The sequence below is a fragment of the Gossypium raimondii genome, chromosome 9 (assembly GCF_025698545.1).
Source record: "Gossypium raimondii isolate GPD5lz chromosome 9, ASM2569854v1, whole genome shotgun sequence".
In the NCBI taxonomy this organism is placed as follows: Eukaryota; Viridiplantae; Streptophyta; class Magnoliopsida; order Malvales; family Malvaceae; genus Gossypium; species Gossypium raimondii.
The window spans coordinates 2,685,102-2,703,027 of NC_068573.1; the positions used below are offsets into that span (position 1 = coordinate 2,685,102).

General features: G+C 32.1%; 1 protein-coding gene across 1 annotated transcript; it reads right to left on the bottom strand.

The window, feature by feature from the left end:
• Positions 1-3,610: 3,610 nt before the first annotated feature.
• On the bottom strand, positions 3,611-9,693 carry LOC105798141 (cyclic nucleotide-gated ion channel 2). Its single transcript, XM_012628078.2, has 8 exons — positions 9,519-9,693; positions 8,831-9,434; positions 5,963-6,178; positions 5,533-5,852; positions 4,846-4,957; positions 4,520-4,756; positions 4,360-4,446; positions 3,611-4,278 (listed from the first exon to the last, which is right to left on the bottom strand). Coding segments are annotated over exons 1-8 (2,067 nt in total). The 5' UTR covers positions 9,521-9,693; the 3' UTR covers positions 3,611-3,789.
• Between the last annotated feature and the right edge of the window lie 8,233 nt (positions 9,694-17,926).

Consider the following 17,926-nt stretch of genomic DNA (forward strand, 5'->3'; position numbering starts at 1 on the left):
AAATTCCCAAATTACACTGAACCTAAACCCTAAATCAAGATACACTGTTTCCATAGAAAAAAAAGCTTACCTTTTAACCACAAATTCTGCAGCTTTGATAGTATCCTCTGAAGGCTTCGTTTCTGAAGATTTCTGAGTTCTCCTCTCCCTTTCTTCCTTCGTTTTTTGTATATCGATTTTACCCCTTTCGTTTTTCCCCCAAATTTGTTTCTGGAATGTATTTCTGCCTACTGAGATATAAGGAAAATTATAAGTTAAAACACGGTACAGAAAGGACGACATTTCGCCGAAAGTTTAAGAAACATTTGCGGCGTGTTTTGCAAAAACGCCACTAAAATTTAAAGTTAAAACAGAAATGGCGCCGTTTTATTAAGCTGTAATGCACATTTCTGGCGTTTTCAATAAACGCCACAAAAATTAATGTAAACAAAGGCCGTTGAATTAATATAGAGAAAATGCTAAGTATAAAAGCGTGTACAGAGACGCGCCGCTTAGCAAAAATTTGAAGACACTTTCACGGCGTTTATTGAAAAACGCCGCTATAGTTTGTGTATTTGCGGCGTTTCTTGACAAGCGCCACAAAGAATGAAGGTTCTAATCCAAAGCATACCGCTTTTGCTCGGATTTAATGCACATTCGCACTTTCCTTTAAAGCGCCACTAAAATTAATTTCCTTAAGTTAGATGTCGACGTTTAGCCAATATATCAAGTCACCTTTCCGCTTTCAAACACAAACTCCACAAAAAATTAACATAAACGGTATGTTTAGTTAATATAGAGAAAATGCTAATTTAAAAATCGTGATGTAAACCGCTCGTTTAGCAAAAATTTTAAGTCACTTTTATGGCGTGTCTTGTACAAACGCCGCTATTGCTTAATTTTTAGCGGCGTTTTTAGTAAAATCGCCGCTAATTGTTAAAGTTGAAATCGAAAACTGCGCCGTTTTATTAAGCTTCAATGCAGAGTTCTGGCGTTTTTTTAAAAAACGCCTCAAAGTAATTATTTTACTTAAATCAAACGGTAACGTTTTAAATAATTAATTCTAAACTTTTTAAGTAATATTTATAAGAATTACATAAAATTATAAAGTTTAGGTTTTCTTGTATTTTTGTTTGTATTTTTATTCAATTTCTTATAATTTGGTCCTATATATATATATACCTCATATATATCCAAAATAATTAATTATACCTATATATATATCCATCCATATATATATATATATATCAATACTTTTTTAACTTATTTATTAATTCTATTTAAACTTATATTAATTAAATACATCAATTGGTTTAGATTAAATTTTTAAAATATATTTTAAAATACTAATTACTCTAAACCCAAAACCTTGATCTAACCCCAATATCCCTAAACCTTAAATTTCAAACCCTAAATCCATACAAGTGTCCACCAAGCATTGCTATCCCATTAACATATGTAAGTTTAAATACAATTAATTAATCGATTTTTATTCTATAGCCAATTGATTTTTTTGCTATTTCTCTAAGAATTATTGTTTTATCGTGCTTTAATGTGGTGTTTTATTAATTATTTCAGATTTGGTTGGTTAATAATTTTATTTATGTTCAAAATGTAAGAACATATTTAAAATATAAATTAAAAAAACTAAATAAGATCTAAACCCTAAGTCCTTAACTGTTAACTTCTAACCCCTAACCCTATAACCGTAACCCTAAATTCATACAAGTGTCCACCAAGCTTTGTTATTCCATTTACATATGTAAGATCTAAACCTAATACCCTAACCCGACCCGCCTAAATCCCTGGCTAAACAATAAATCCCTAACTCCTAACCCATAACGTCTAACCCACTCTCGACCCTAAACATTAAATCTGATCAGCTCTTAAATCATATATATACAGTACTCCTGATCAATTACAATAACCTTAAAATAGTAACCCGACCCTAAATATGACCTAGCTAAAATCTTAAATTAATAATCATATATATTATCTTTGAGCAGTACTAAAAATATTGAACCGAGATGGGATAAGATGGGATATCCTTCGGATATAGCTTATATCGATTTTGAATAACCAATTCTTCACACAATTTTAAAGATCCAAATTAATATTATCTCTTTTACAATTATATAAGAAATTAATTAATATATAAATTAGAAAACACTAGTTAATCTAAACTGTAAACCATAAACCCTAAAATCATAAACCCTTAACATATAACCTTAAACCTTAAACCCCAACCTTTAAACCATAAACCATAGACCAAATACGATAAACTAAACATATATAATAACCTACATTATATAATGCACGGTTAAGACCAAAACTCTGCATTTTGGTTAAGATATTTTCCGGCGCTTTAATACTATGCTTTAGCGGCGATTTCTCGTGGACGCCACTAATTCCAGTATACATCAAGACTTAAACGCTGCGTTTTTGTTAATATATTTTGCGACGCTTCTCAAAAAGCGCCGCAAATAATATGCTTTAGCGGCGTTCCCCCATAAGCGCCACTAAGTCTAATATACCTCATGAAAAAACTCTGCGTTTTGGTGAGCATATTTTGCGGCGCTTGGCATGATTTAGCGGCGTTTTTTGATATGCGCCACTAATAACTGTACACATCAAGACAAAAACGTTGCGTTTTGGTTACCAAATGTTGCGGCGCTTCTCTGAAAACGCCGCTAATAGTATACCTTAGCGGCGTGTTCCCTTTGTGCCACTAATTCTAGTATACCTCAAGACCAAACTCTGCGTTTTGGTTAAGATATTTTGCGGCGCTTCCCAAAAAACGCCGCTAATATTATGCTTTAGCGGCGTTTTCCCTTAAACGCCACTAACTGTAACATACACCAAGACCAAAACGGTGCACTTTGGTTAGGATAGTTTGCGGCGTTTTTCCATAAGCGCCATAAATTCTAACATACCTCTAGACAAAACTCTGCGTTTTGGTTAACATATGTTGCGGCGCTTTTTGTAAGCGCCGCTAATACTTCCTTTAGCGGCGGGTTTTCGTAAGCGTCGCTAACGCTAATATACAGCGAGACAAAACAATGCGTTTTCGTTAAGATTTTTGCGGCGCTTTCGGCAATGCGCCGCTAATACTTCCTTTAGCGGCGTTTTTTCATAAACGCCACTAATTCTAGTATACATCAAGACCAAAACGATGCATTTTGATCTTCAGATCTTGCGGCGCGTGATGGTAAATGCCGCTAATGATGTTCTTTTACGGCGTTTTTCAGGAAGCGCCGCTAATGCTTGATATTTAGCGGCGTTTTATTTTTTGCGCCGCTAATGCGAGATTATTAGCGGCGTTTGTCGTCAAAACGCCACAAAAGGTGCCGCTAAAAGCCTCATTTGGTGTAGTGACACTATAAATGTAAATATTAAAAATTGTTTAGTTGTCTATATATAAAATTTTAATAAATAAAAAATATATAAAAGTATAAAATTAAAATTAAAAATAATATAAATATTTAAAAATTAAAAATAATATGGAGAGGCTTAAAATGAGTTTAGATTAATTATTTACAAATATGACAAACTTGAATAAAATTTTAAAAACAAACTGAACTTGAACAAATATAGAATATATTAATATTTTACTCGACCTCAACCCGATTCATAAACTCCAACAAAAAGGTTTTATTATAAACACAAGTATAATTTTCAATCTACAACTTTTATTATACATTATTTTCACCTTTCACAAAAGAAAAAAGAAGTATATCTGTCACGGTCCATGCACGCCGGTTCTTGACCATCCGGTTTGGACGAACCAAAAAGATTTTATTTTATTTTTCCTTATTCAAGATGATCACGTGGCTTTAATGACATGAACAGTGCAGCATATTTTCTAAGTCGATCTTCATTTCCACCATTAAGTATTACAGGAATCGACGGATCTGATTTACTCTTCATCCTATAGCATCGCCATGCAAATTGTATATTCACAGCAGCCCATGATCTCCAGTTTGATGAATAATATCTTGTCGTTCTTTTGAGCTGATTGTTGGCGAAACGGTACCTAAAGTGTTCGGTAATGTACCGGAGATCATTCTCGTTGAGTCCGAACGCTTCCGTGTATTCAATGCAAGTGAATGTTGCCGACGAGGCTGGAAGACGGTCTATAAACGGGCGACGAAGGCACCACGAAAGGAGTTCGTCACCCAAAAATCCACCTGGTTCGAGTATACTCGTGGCTATTTTGCCTTTGCTGAGGCCTTGGCTACGTTTAACTCGCCCGCTAACGACAAACACCATTCGTAGCACTGGATCTCCTTCTCGTATTATCTGTCTTGTATGGACTACAAGTTAATGTTTATAGCATGGTAGTCGAATAATATGTTGTGTTTTTCATTTTTTTTCGCGCACCTTTTCATCTTTTGAGTAAACGAGAGGCTTCACACGATCGCATATGTTGTCGAGGATTAGATCATCTAAGCTATCGAAAAGTGGTACCTAAGAAAAGAAGTTCCAATTTTGGATGAGTATTTGTGCTTAGACCAAGAACATACAATGATGTTCGGGTTACCTTTTTTATCAAGTCGAGGCAAAGATAGCGTTTAATGTCTCTCCGAAGCCCATCGGGAAGCTCTTCGATCCATTTCATCTCTTCTTCACCTCCCATGGTATCCCATGTTTGGGTTTCGAAATGGCGTACTCGTTGCCTTAAACCGGAAGGCAACTGCCTTCTTCTCATCCACCATTCGATATCTCGACGCCTTAACTGCAATTTTTTCCGGTTCGCCATAACCACATGTAAAAATACCTGCATAACAATCAAAATGACCTTTAGCAATTTCCCGGAAAATAAAAGAAAAAAATTCAAGGAGTACTCATCCACGTAATTGAATTTACCTGAATATTCCCTACCAATAAGGTGAAGAGGAGCAAGCCCCCAAGGACAATGCAAATGCTGAATACCACCTCTAAAGGGTTACTTGTTGGGCTAAGCTCGTTTCCGAATGAGCTGTAAATTTCAATTACCACAATGTAACCTACAATTTTCAACTGAAATATCTGATAGAAAGCTTGTGTCGCAAGTAAAAATATAAAGGAGGTTTAGATAAAGCCTTGAAACGTGTTTTAAGGCTTTGTAAGTTTGCCTCTAGGATACACTGAGTCAGAAAACAACAAGAAAAACATAGTAGTCAAAATAATATTGTTGAATATTATATAGGCTCAAATATGTTTTTCATCAAAGATGAAGAATTATGTTATTCAAGTAACTTAGTTCATATGTGAATAAAAATAACAATTATATAGAAAAACTATTTGTACTACTAAATTTAAGCTCAAGTTGCCTCCAGTGTTTATCTTTTGCAGATATATATATATATATATATATAGCCTAATAGGTAAATTCAATTATCTAGTAGGCTAAACACAAACTCAAGTACTCGAGTTATAAAAAACTATTTATTTAAATTCTTTATGCTATATATTCGGTTCCATTTGATGGGGTTTCGGTCATAACCAGATATCAATATGGACTGCGTTTATTTCAGTATTATAGCTACGAACTTTGGTTCACTTGTAGGTTACCTCAGGTTCAATAAACCCCAAAATATAGGATAGAGAATCTTAACAGCCAGAGAGTTGCTAGAAATGACTGGAAGGGCAGGTTCGTAGATCCCGTATCGGAATACTCCTTCGGGATCAAAACAAAACGACTTGGTCATCAATGTCGAGTTCCCTCCACATCGACTCATCTTCAACATATTTGCCGGCGACAGATATTGAGTACTGCAAAATACCTTAGAGCAAGAGGAAGATATATCGCAACGAGCACTTCTTTCGCACCGTTGTTGGAGGCACGTGACTACACGTTGTGTCGCTAGGACGTACCAGCATCCGCCGGCAACCTGTGTAGCAAGCAAAAAGAGAAAGTCCAAAGAAGTTTGGTAAGTGTCGAATGCAAAGAAAGCTTAATACACAGGTCTGCAACCCAAAATCGAAATGGAAATCAACTCACATGAGATGCGATTAAGTAGGCGATGAGATTAAGTCCGAAACCCCACCAAATGGAACCGAATATATAACCTGTAACTTTCCTCATTCTCCTCATTAAACAAAGGCTATGGTACACCTTTGGGAGGAATTGGGACAAGAAAATTACTAAAAGTATCGTCATTATTAGCTTGTATTGTTCCTCTCTCAGCAATTTCGGCACAATTAACCAAAATACCGCCTGCCAGAAATCATGGTACACAACATTTCAAATAATTAGTACAATTAACCAATGTACATACACACACAAAAAGAAAAAGAAGTTGACAATGAAATGAAAAGTAATAGGAGTTAGATTTCATTTTGCTCATTCTATTAAAAAAATTAGGTAAATTAATTCTTGTACACTAAATTAAAGAGCAAATAGGTCATTTATGTTAAAAACTTCATCCATTTTTACTGTTAAAAACTGATGTGGTTGACGGAATAACTAAATAATAACATGTAACATGCTACATATACCTCATTTGATGTACAAGGACAATTTTTAAGAATAGAATTGGGTGGAATTTTTAACAGAATGACCAATTTGCTTTTTAATCTAACATACAAAAATTAATTTGCCTATTTCTAAAGTAAATGGAACAAAATACAATCCAACTCCTAATACAAAGACCTTCATGATATTTTTACCCAATTCTCGGTGAAGCCCATGGTATAGAACGAAATAGTAATAAGGGAAAAAACAGTAAGGGAAAAGGCCATTTTCTCTTTTACTTTTGCTAGAAATATCAGCAATTAAAGGATACCCAATTTAAGGTAAAGTAAACTTTCCTAAGGCAATTTTGGATATTTTCTACTGGTAGTTAGAACCTCATTGTTGAAAGCCTCTAAGCATTTCACTATTCTCAAGCTCTTATTTTTGCCTACTTTTGGGGTAACATTTTCCATTTTCTCATCCAAGTTGATAATAAATACATATTACACTTGATATTAGAGGTTATCATGGGCTGGGCTACCCGGCCCGGCCCGACGGCCCGCCCAAAAAATGGGAGGATTCGACTAAAAATATAGGTCCGAAATATGGGTTTGAACAAAAAATGAGGCCCGTTTTCGTAAAACATTTTTGGCCCGGCCCCGGCCCGAATTATATATTAAATATATATTTTTATTTTTAATCAAATATACTTTTGTTTTATTATTAATTTGGTTATTATTTTAGTTCTAATTTGTTTCAATTTTAATATAACCACTTTTTATTATATTTTTAATTTGTGTATTGTTTTAAGAATTGTTTTAGTCTCATTTTTTATTTTTTTGTTTTAATATTTGTTTTAAAATTTTTTATTTAATGAAATAAGCTAAAAAAAATTAATATGGGCTGGGCCGAGCTCGGGCATAGCAATTTTTTTTGGGCAGGGCTTGGACAAAATTTTAGGCCCGTTTTCTAGGGCCCGGGCCTGAAATATGTGCCTAAAAATTTATCCAAGCGCGGCCTGAACCCGGCCCGGCCCGGCCCATGATCACCTCTACTTGAGATGTACAAGTAGCTATTTTTAGAAGAGACCAATGGTTGGAAGTGTAATTATAGTCTTTTTAACAAAGGAGACCCTAATTTTATGGGAAAAAATATATTAAAATTGGGTGCAACTCGGTTTGATGTTTATTTTAGTATCTACGTTATTTTTTTTAAATGATACCTATCTTTGATTTTAGGTATATAAAATGGTACATGAGATAAATGGTGTTAATTTTTTTTATGTTGTTCACTTGAATATTTGACACGTGATAAATTCTACATTTGATATATGGTGACGATAACACCACAATAATGTCATCATTCAAAATTATAAAATATCTAAAAAAAATTAAAATAAAAATAAGAATAAGAATGTATATTAAAATTCAAAAAATTATAAAACTAGAAATATCTTTATAATGTTTAATAAAAAATAAAATCAAATTTTATAGTTTTCTTAATGTTTTCTAAAAAGTATAATTTTTATAAGAATAAAATTTATAAAACCAAAAAAATCAAAATCATGAAAGTATTCATTGAGTTACATAAAATTATTTAGTAAAAACAAAATTATAGTTTTTAATTTTATCATCAACATGTGCCGAATATTCATTGGATTTGATCTCAGGTTTGTTTTGTGTGATGGAAGCTAAACATGGGTAACATTTTAAGAAAAAAATATAAGTATTAAATTAAACATCTAAACTAAATATAGATACCAAAAATGCACTTACCCGTTAAATTTTGAACCAAAATGAATTAAATGAATGAATGAAATAAGCAAAACTTGAATTCAAATTTGTACTTAAAAGTGATTACATGAATTAAATAAGGGAATTTTCAATTTTGGTCCTTTAAAATTTATAAATTTTAAATTAGTATATGATAAAATTGTACTTTGACCTCCTAAAATGATAAAATATTGATAATCTTTTAAAAAAATCTAAAAATATAGATTATTGAATTGTATTTTAACTCTTATAAAATTTACAACTGGTCCTAAAAATTTCTTGACTTTAGCCTTAATTAAATAGATAAAACTTGAATTCAAATGAATAAAATAAGTTAAATCCAATGGGCTTTTAAGTGAATGCATGAAGGGCTAAACCCGGATTCAAAGTCATTCTACTTTGCTACAACATAATAACAGTAAATAAAACTCTAAAAGTGACGTGCATGTTATTATATTAGGAGTTAGATTTTATTTTATTTTAAAATGAATAAATTAGTTCCTGTATCTTAGATCAAAAGATAAATTAATCTTAAAAGTTTTATTCATTTTCACTGTTAAAAATTAACTTAACTGACGAAATAACTAGGTATAATATGATGTTTACCTAAGCCTCCATGAATTGATGAAAATAGAATACCAACCTGTGGAACAGGAAGAATAACGAAAACATCAAACCAAAAGCCTTTGAGGGACCTCACATAGTGAGAAGCAATAGCTCGAGCATCCCACACCAGTTTCCCGCATCCAGTCACCAATGACTCCTTCGACACATACGCCATCTTGAATTGAAGCCAAAGGTGCCACAAGTGCACCCCATCCACACAGGTCCTAACCACCGTCACGATCGCCGCCAGCCCACCGTCCAAGTACACACACGGTGGTCTGTCATCGATCACCATCAAAGTCAAAGTGTAAAAGAACATCGAGTCCACCGCCAAAGCAATGCCTCGTGCAACCAACAAAACTGGATTCCACCTCCGAACCAACCCACTACGTGGGTCCAAGATTTTCCCAAACGGACCCGTGGTGTACCGAGCTCGGGTCAAATTCTTAATCGGGTCAGATGTGGCCTCCATGGGGAACAATGATGAACCAGCGTAAGCTTCCCATTGAGGTTGATGGACACTGTCGCAGCTGGTGGAATGGAAAACCGGGACTCCAACTTGAGTACAGGCGTAGCATTCAATGGAGCTCGAAACCGGTCCATCTCGTTCACTGCTGCTCCGGCTATCCTTCTTCAACCACCTGTCACAATAAATAAAGACCATTAATACTTGTAAACAAAATTGTAATCGCTACATGCAATCATGGCATATGCTTGTGTTTTACATTTTTGTGCGACTCGGTCGCTGGTGGATAATAGTTTTAGCCTTTTAGGCTGTTTTGAGGATGGAAAAGGCGACGTGGCGGGAACATGGGAGGAGGAGATGAGGGTTTTGGGGAGGATGCCGATGGGATTATACAGGAGGGGAGGCGGGTTGTGGCTTTAACTCAGAGAAACCACATTTAAGTTGCAGGGTAACGTGGTGAAAGTATTTTTGCGGTTTAGTTTGTCTTCAATAAGACTCGTACTGTGTAAGCCTACAGTCAACTTATTCCAACTCTTCTCGCATACGGAAATAAATACAAACATAATTTTCTTTTTCAAAGTTTTACTTTAAGAAAAGGAATGTTTTTATTAAAATAAATTATTCTCAATTCAATCGATTAAATATTAAAATAAATAAAATTCTGAAAAATAAAAACTTTAAAAAAAATAGAAAAGTTCATATTTCTATACTTCAATTAATTAAATAATAATTTAAAAACCTTAAAATAATTCTGAAGTGATTTCTATACTTAGTGAGAAAATATATTTATTTGTGAATGCGACTTATTTCTCTAGCTTCATCATTTCCATCAATTTCTGCTCTTTTGGCTCTACGTGCAATTCATCTTTTGTTTCAACGAGCTAATGGAGAGACCAATTGGACATATTTAGGGTTTAAACAATTTATAATTAAGTTCCAGTTTTTCACCTATTAATTATAAACTTATTCTGTCACGAAGCCATTCCACTATAGTATCGTATTACATACCATTACGAAAATTACTTAATAAGTATTCGTCTAATGACCTGATCATAAGTGTGTTATTCTCATTGGATATTTTTAATCTCTTTGGGATAAATCTGTTCTCTCAATATAATTTTATTTTATCTCATAGTAATCATTACATCTTCTTTTATGAAAAGTCAATTACTATCAAATAGTAATCAAGTCATTTATCACAAAGAAAAATAACACGTTATCACATTTACTTTTCATCTATCATGTAATTTCGATGAGAGGATATCATTTACCCGTCATTTGAGCTAAGAATTCTATTATTGTGAATGATGCTACATATTACAAAAGTCGTATACTAAATGCACCAGCTTTCAATTCTTTATCTATTTGAACTCTATCTTTTACTTACATCAAAATATACAAGTCACGCATACATAGTCCATCGTTCATTTAGGATTAATATATATTACACTATGAACATCACAAGTAAATAAATCCATAAATATATCTAAGATTTATTCTACTTAAGTCCTGTCCAATATACTATAAGTCCAATCAGTCATATCTATGTCTCTATCGTTTAGGAGTCATCCGCTCCTATGCTCAAGACAAAATATTTTCCCAATTGGACTTGATAGACTTCATATTAGTCTCTCAACCAATTTGCTCACTTTCGATTAGGCTAAGAACATGTTTATGTTTATCTACTAATACAAGTCTTTCCATATTACGATCCAACCACGTAATACCTCTTAATATTAGTTAAACATTAGATAACCAGTGAGCTAATATTTGTTTACATTTTGCTTTGCGTGCAAAAGCATCGAGGATAATTTACAAAGGGTATCAAAGTAATTGATGGATATTTATTAAATCGGTTTATTCGAAAAATACAAGTATACAAAATAAATTTACTACACTTAGGGCACTGGATCCAACAGTCTCCTACTTGCCTTAGTGAAGTAGATAAGTCATATTTCGCATGCTCGTGCTTTCTACATTTTCTCAAAACTCCCACTCAATCTTTTAGAAAACATTGCAATTTTTTATTTTCGGTTTCAATCATAAATTATTAAAATGCCATGACAAGTGCATGTGACATTGTTTTTCCTAAACTATATGCCATGTTTATCTTACACATGCATGAACATATTTTTTAGTCAATTTAAATATCATCATGTTATAATATAAAAACATAAAATTAAATTATTTTGATTGGTTAAAGTTTTCATGATTCTATCTAGAATAATAAATGATAAAAATAATTTTACATTTATTTTCCCGAAGCGTTCTTTGGGTCTTCTAGGTGAAAGCCAAATATCCTCAAAAGACTTGAAAAATCACAGAAGGGATCTACCACTGAATCATCGTCACCACCAAAGGTCACTATTGTCATCGTTGGTTGTCCAATCACCGTTGGTCGGATCACCACTGGCTTTTGCTAGTTGGCCCATTACCTATCTTTTGCCAGTTGGTTGGATCAAGTTTGCATCATCTCGATCAATTTTGGATCGGGTTTATGGTTTCAACAAGCTAATGGAGGGATCGATTGGACATAAATAATTAGAATTTAAATAATTTATAATTAAGTTCCAACTTTATGCTTATTAATTATAAACTTATTAGTCATGGGATCATTCTATTATAGTATCGTGATTGAACTCTCTCTAATTACATATCATTATGAAATCTACTTAATAAGTACTCGTCTAATGGCCTTATCATAAGTGTATTACTCTCATAATATATCATTAATCTCTTTGGGATAATTTTGTTCTCCCAATATGATCCTATTTTATCTTATGATAACTATTATATCTTCTTTCGTGAAAAGTCAATTCTATCAAATAATAATCAAGTCATTTATTACAAGGGCAAATAACTCATGACCACATTTACTTTTCATCTATCATGTAATGCTGATGAGAGTATATTATTTATCCATTAGTTGGGTTATGAATTTCACTATTGTGAATGATGCTACATATTGCATAAGTTGTATTCCTAACACACCAGCTTTCGATTCCTTATCTATTTGAATTTTGTCTTTTATTGAAATCAAAGTATACAAGCCAGACATACATAATCTATAACCCACTCAAGATTAAGGTCTGCCCAATTAGTCCAACTATGTTTCATTTTCTCTATTTTCCGGCTCTTTCCTTGTTGTTCCATTATAGCCCTTAGCTGAAATTTTCAAGACAAAATTCACCATGTTTGATAAGAAATTTTGGTTTAAAATGGGAAACAGAGAAGGGGAAGTTTGGGGAGGAATTACCAAGTTATTTTCAATTGGGATTTGTGCATTTTAAAATTCCTTTTCCATTCTCTCTAGATATCGGTTGTTGGCTTTATTTCATGTTGCAGAGATTTCAAATAGTCAAGAGCCTTAGTCCCCAAATAGCCCTAGCAGTTGAGCAATCTTCTTGAGAAAGCTTGAAATGGACGCGAGCCATGATGACAGTGTGACAAAAGCCCACCAAAGGTCTTTCACCTTGTTCCAATCCTCTAGTTGGGGCTTCCAAAAGCAGAGAAAATGACAACTGGTCTAGGGAGAGTAGAGATTCCTAGTTAGGGCTCTAAAGAACAGGGAAACTCGAAGTGTAAATCATGCCCAAGTTTTTTTTTTTTAACATTTTTGTAATTTTCAATTACCCATGTTTAATTTTGAGAATTATATTCTTTATTTATAACATTTTTATATATTTTACATGTTTAAAATTTTATAATATTTTATTTATTTTTCAAATGATACTATTATGACATCATCAATTCAATATGTTGTGATCTTATTTCGTCACATATCTCAAGTGTAAAAGTGTCATGAAAAAATACCAGATAATGGATGGGAAAAAAGCTTTGATTCCAAATCGGGACTAATTTGAAAAGAAGTGACAAATTAAAGGACCAAAAATAATATAGAACTTCAACAGCATCACACTTTAAAATTTATGACGTTTTCTTTTTGAAGAAAAATATATCAATGCTCATACCAATCGAGTTAAGACTCAACAACAGCTTAATATTCATTTTATAAAACGAGTTGGATTAAGTAGGTTTTAGGTTAATAACAAAGTTAAAAAGATATACATTTTAGTGTTTATAATTATTAATTTGGATGGTAACTATTGGTTTAGTTGTATTTATAACTTAAAAAAGCTTAATGGTAGTTATTGAAAGCTCAATATGTAGTTGGAAGTATGATAAGAAAAGAAGTGAAGCTTAAGCGTTTGGCCTTAGGGTTGATGGAAGGCCATAATCATTAACTAATACAAAGGAAACTTCCTTTGCTTTGTCTCTTTTCGGAAAATTTTCACTTACATGTTGGTTGGTATTACACTTTTAATGCGGTTGTTGCATTTCTACTTTTCTTTTATTTAAAAAATTGATAATCAAAACATGTAATTTAACATTTTCGTTAAATTTTATCTGTTAAATGGTGGTGTGGGAACGTTAAATCCATGCTAAATTTTTTTTTTATGAGTAAACTATAAAAATGGTCACCCAACTATGCCTTTAGTTCTATTTTGGTCACCCAATTACTAAATTTTTCGATTTAGTCGCTACATTAAATATTTTAGTCACTTGAGCTGATGTGGACTTTTTTTTATTTGTCTAGTAACAAAATTAGCCCTCTAATGTTTACACATTCTATCCATTTGATCCTAAACATAAAAATTCAACAAATTTAACCCTCAATGTTTCAATAAATTTGGCCCTCAACATTTATAATTTTTTTCAATTTAGTCCTAACTCTAATTTTCAAAAAAATCATTTTTAGCCCTTTATAACCTATCGGCAAACCTATGTGAGATATTAAAATAAGAAAAAGAGTACCCTCTTTCAAGTTGCTTGCAAAAGAACTCTTAAAAATTGGGATAAAACACACAAAAAATTAAGATCCAAAAGAAAATAAAGGCATTAAAAACGTTATATGTTTGAGTAGTAATGAAGCCAATTATTCCAAATACGTTCCAAATCAATTGGTTTGATATAGTGTGAAGCCTAAAATTTAGTAAAAGAGATTGCTACAAGTGTCTTGAAAGTTATAGAGGGTTAAAAATGATTTTTTATTGGACGAAATTGAATAATCAACTCGTGGCCAACGTTTACCCCTTAATTGATCTACCAAACGTAAAAGATTAGTTATTGAACTAGCTCTAGTGGTTATTGAGCAAAAAAAATTGACCACTATAAATATCATACAAGGATATAAAAATGATCACCTAAAATTAAACAATATTTCTTCTAATTATCTTCATCCTTTTTAACTTTTTACTCTTTTATGAATTTTCAACTCAAAATTTTAATTCTATGAAAATTATCACAAATTTTTTTATAATATTATTAATAAATTCTCAACTGAAATTCTATTCATTACTACAAATAAATTTTATTCAATCAAAACCCGCCCGAAATATGGGAGGGTTCGGGTAAAAATATAGGCCCGAAATATGGGTTTGGGCAAAAAAATGAGGCCCGTTTAAAAAATGGGTCGGGCCTCGGGCACCACTTTTTGGCCTGGGCCCGGCCCGGCCCTGCCCGAATATAATAAATATATATTTTTTATTTTTATTTTTTAATTTTAAAATACTTTTAAAATAATTTTTTTATTTTTTTATTTTTAAAATAATTTTAATGTTTATTTTAAAAATGGGCCGGGCCAGGCCAGGCTCGGGCTTATGATATTTTTCTCGGGCCGGGCCTGGGCAAAATTTCAGGCCCATATTTTGGGCCGGGCCCGGGCCTAAGAGGCGGGCCAAAAAAATTTTCCGGGCACGGCCCGGCCCATGGACAGGTCTAATCAAAACATTGAAAACATAATTTATTTATTATAAAGCTCTCTAGAAAATAGAGAAGAAGCAAAGGTTGTTTTAAAAGTAGAAGCCCATATTTTAATATTGCAGACCGGTAGTTAGTCCATAGATTTACAGCACGTTTGGTTCGCTGTATTGGATTAGAGGTGTATTGGATTAGAGGTGTAATGGAATAGAGGTGTAATGGAAAAGCTGTGTAATAGCAAATCAACTGTTTGGTTGAATGTAATGGAATAGAGGCGTAATAGTAATCCTGTGTTTGGTTGAGTGTAATAGAGGTGTAATAGCATAATGAAAAAACTAAAATGACTAGAATACCCTTAGCGAAATTTGTTTTGGTAAATGATTATTGTTATTGTTATTTAAATTTTAATAAGATTATTATTATCAATAATAAATAATTTAATCATATTTAAACATAATTATTATTAAATATATTTTAATTAAAATATATAATTTAATAAAATTCTTAATAATTAGCATAAATTTGTTTTGGTAAATTATTATTGTTATTGTTATTTAAATTTTAATAAGATTAATATCAATAATAAATAATTTAATCATATTTAAACATAATTATTATTAAATATATTATAATTAAAATATATAATTTAATAAAATTCTTAAAATTAATATTCTTATATGAATTTACTCAAATCATAATATATGATCTTGTAAAATATAAATTAACATAATTATTATTAATATTATAATTAAAATATATAATTTAATAAAATTCTTAATAAATAAAATTCTTCTATGAATTTACTCAAATCATAATATATGATACTATAAAAGAAAATTTCAAATAATTAATATTAAATATGATTTAATTAAATATATGATTTATTAAAATTTAAAATTATTATAACTAATATGATTATAGTTTATGAATTTGTATAATTTAAAATAATAATTATTACATATAATTTAATAATAATATATAATTTCATAAAATTCTTGATAATAAAAATTTTCTTATATGAATTTATACAATTTAAAATAATTAATATTAAATATAATTATATAGTGATATATAATTTCATAAAATTCTTAATAATAAAATGTTCTTATATGAATTTACTAAAATCAATATATAACTTGAGAATTATATTATGCATAAACATAATTAACTTATATTAAGAAAATGTTAGATGAAAATGAAATTGTACATTAAAATCCATATGTTATATAGTTTTACAACATCAAAAAGTTTGAACATTGATATTTAATGGTAAGAAAGAAATCTCCTAACCCATTCCAATCAGCAATCTGAAGGTAAACTAAAGAAAACGATCATTTGAGTTGGATGGTGGGAATTTTACTCAATGCATCATACCGATCGTCGGTTAAACCTTCAATTGACCATAAGGTGAATATAAATTTGAAGCTCTCTCTTCCATATGTTGTTCGACCTGTTTGAACTACCACCTGGAGGCAAAACTCCCATCGATTTGATCGCCAACGGCTGGATTTTCTCCCGAACAAAGTGGCGGCCTCATTAAATGAAGAAAACACATTATCACGAGCATCGATTTCTTCTTTCTCTTGTTTGAAGATGAGGAACCCCTTGGTCTCGATCTCCTCGCGGATCCGTGCGAAACATCCATGTCATCTAAAGAGACGTCGACCTTAGCAGTCATAGAATGTGTTCTCTCTTCATTCATATCGTAGTACGTTCATCATCAGATGTATTTCTTCAAGAACATCAAGAATTGTTTGAGCATCTCTCCCAGTTGCTCGATCTCTTGCGTATATGGTAGTAAGCTGGTCATAGTAAGGGAAAGTACGAAATCTGAATTGGGCGGCTTCTTTGTGACTCTAAAAAAATGAGGAAATCATATTAGTCGTAAGTTTGGTAAAATAATATAATAAAGACTTGAAATAATCTTACCTTTAAATAGGACTCCCAAACCGCATCTTCAAAGAACAACGAGTCGCTTATGCTCGTCCCAACCAAAACCGCTATTGTTTTGGCCATTAAGCATGTCGTGAGCGATTGACCACTCCTTTTAAGTAACCTAATCCTTGATTCAATATTAGGTTTCGCCTTCAACATTGCATTTGGTAAAACCGTTTGTAGCATTCTTTCCAACTCGTTCAAATAACCGGCTTTGAACCCGTATCAAGATTAAATGTTCCAACATTGTGCGGGTCCACCATCTTTGAAACTAATGTCGCATCTTCCTGAACCCATTTTCTTTTGCTTCCTCGAGAAGCTTGAGCATTTGATTCGGAACACCGACATAATGATCTTAAGAACAAAAAAAACAAATTATATTAATTACTATTTTAATATCATGATTCAAAAGGTCAACACTTTATAAAATCTAAGTAATTAAGTTGAATATCATGAATCAAAAGTTCCATAGCACAAAAAATTTAAAATTATAACACATGCTGAATTAGAAGAAATTATATTATAATTTCTGTAGTTTAGTACAATACAAAAATCAATACAAAAGTTTCACAAAAGTTTCACAAACTAATTTCTAGATGCTTGCCATTCATCGAACATTTGGTTGGCTAGTTCCATCCTCCAAGTAGCCCAAGCATCCGATGGATGAATATTTGTGATATTCGGTTCATCGTCATCCACCACATTAATTGTAGGTAATCCTTCTCCCACCTCCGCTTCAATGGGATCACTACTCATATGGGTTCGAATAAAATTATGGAGCAAACAACATGCAATAATAATTCTATTGTGCACCCTTATAGGATAGAACGATGGACTCCTAAGTATTCCCCATCTAAGTTTTAATAAGCCAAAGCATCTTTCAATGACATTACGTCTTTGAGGCATGTTTCATATTAAAAACTCTTGCGGAGAACTTGGTGATAACCCCGACGCCACTCGTTCAAATGATAT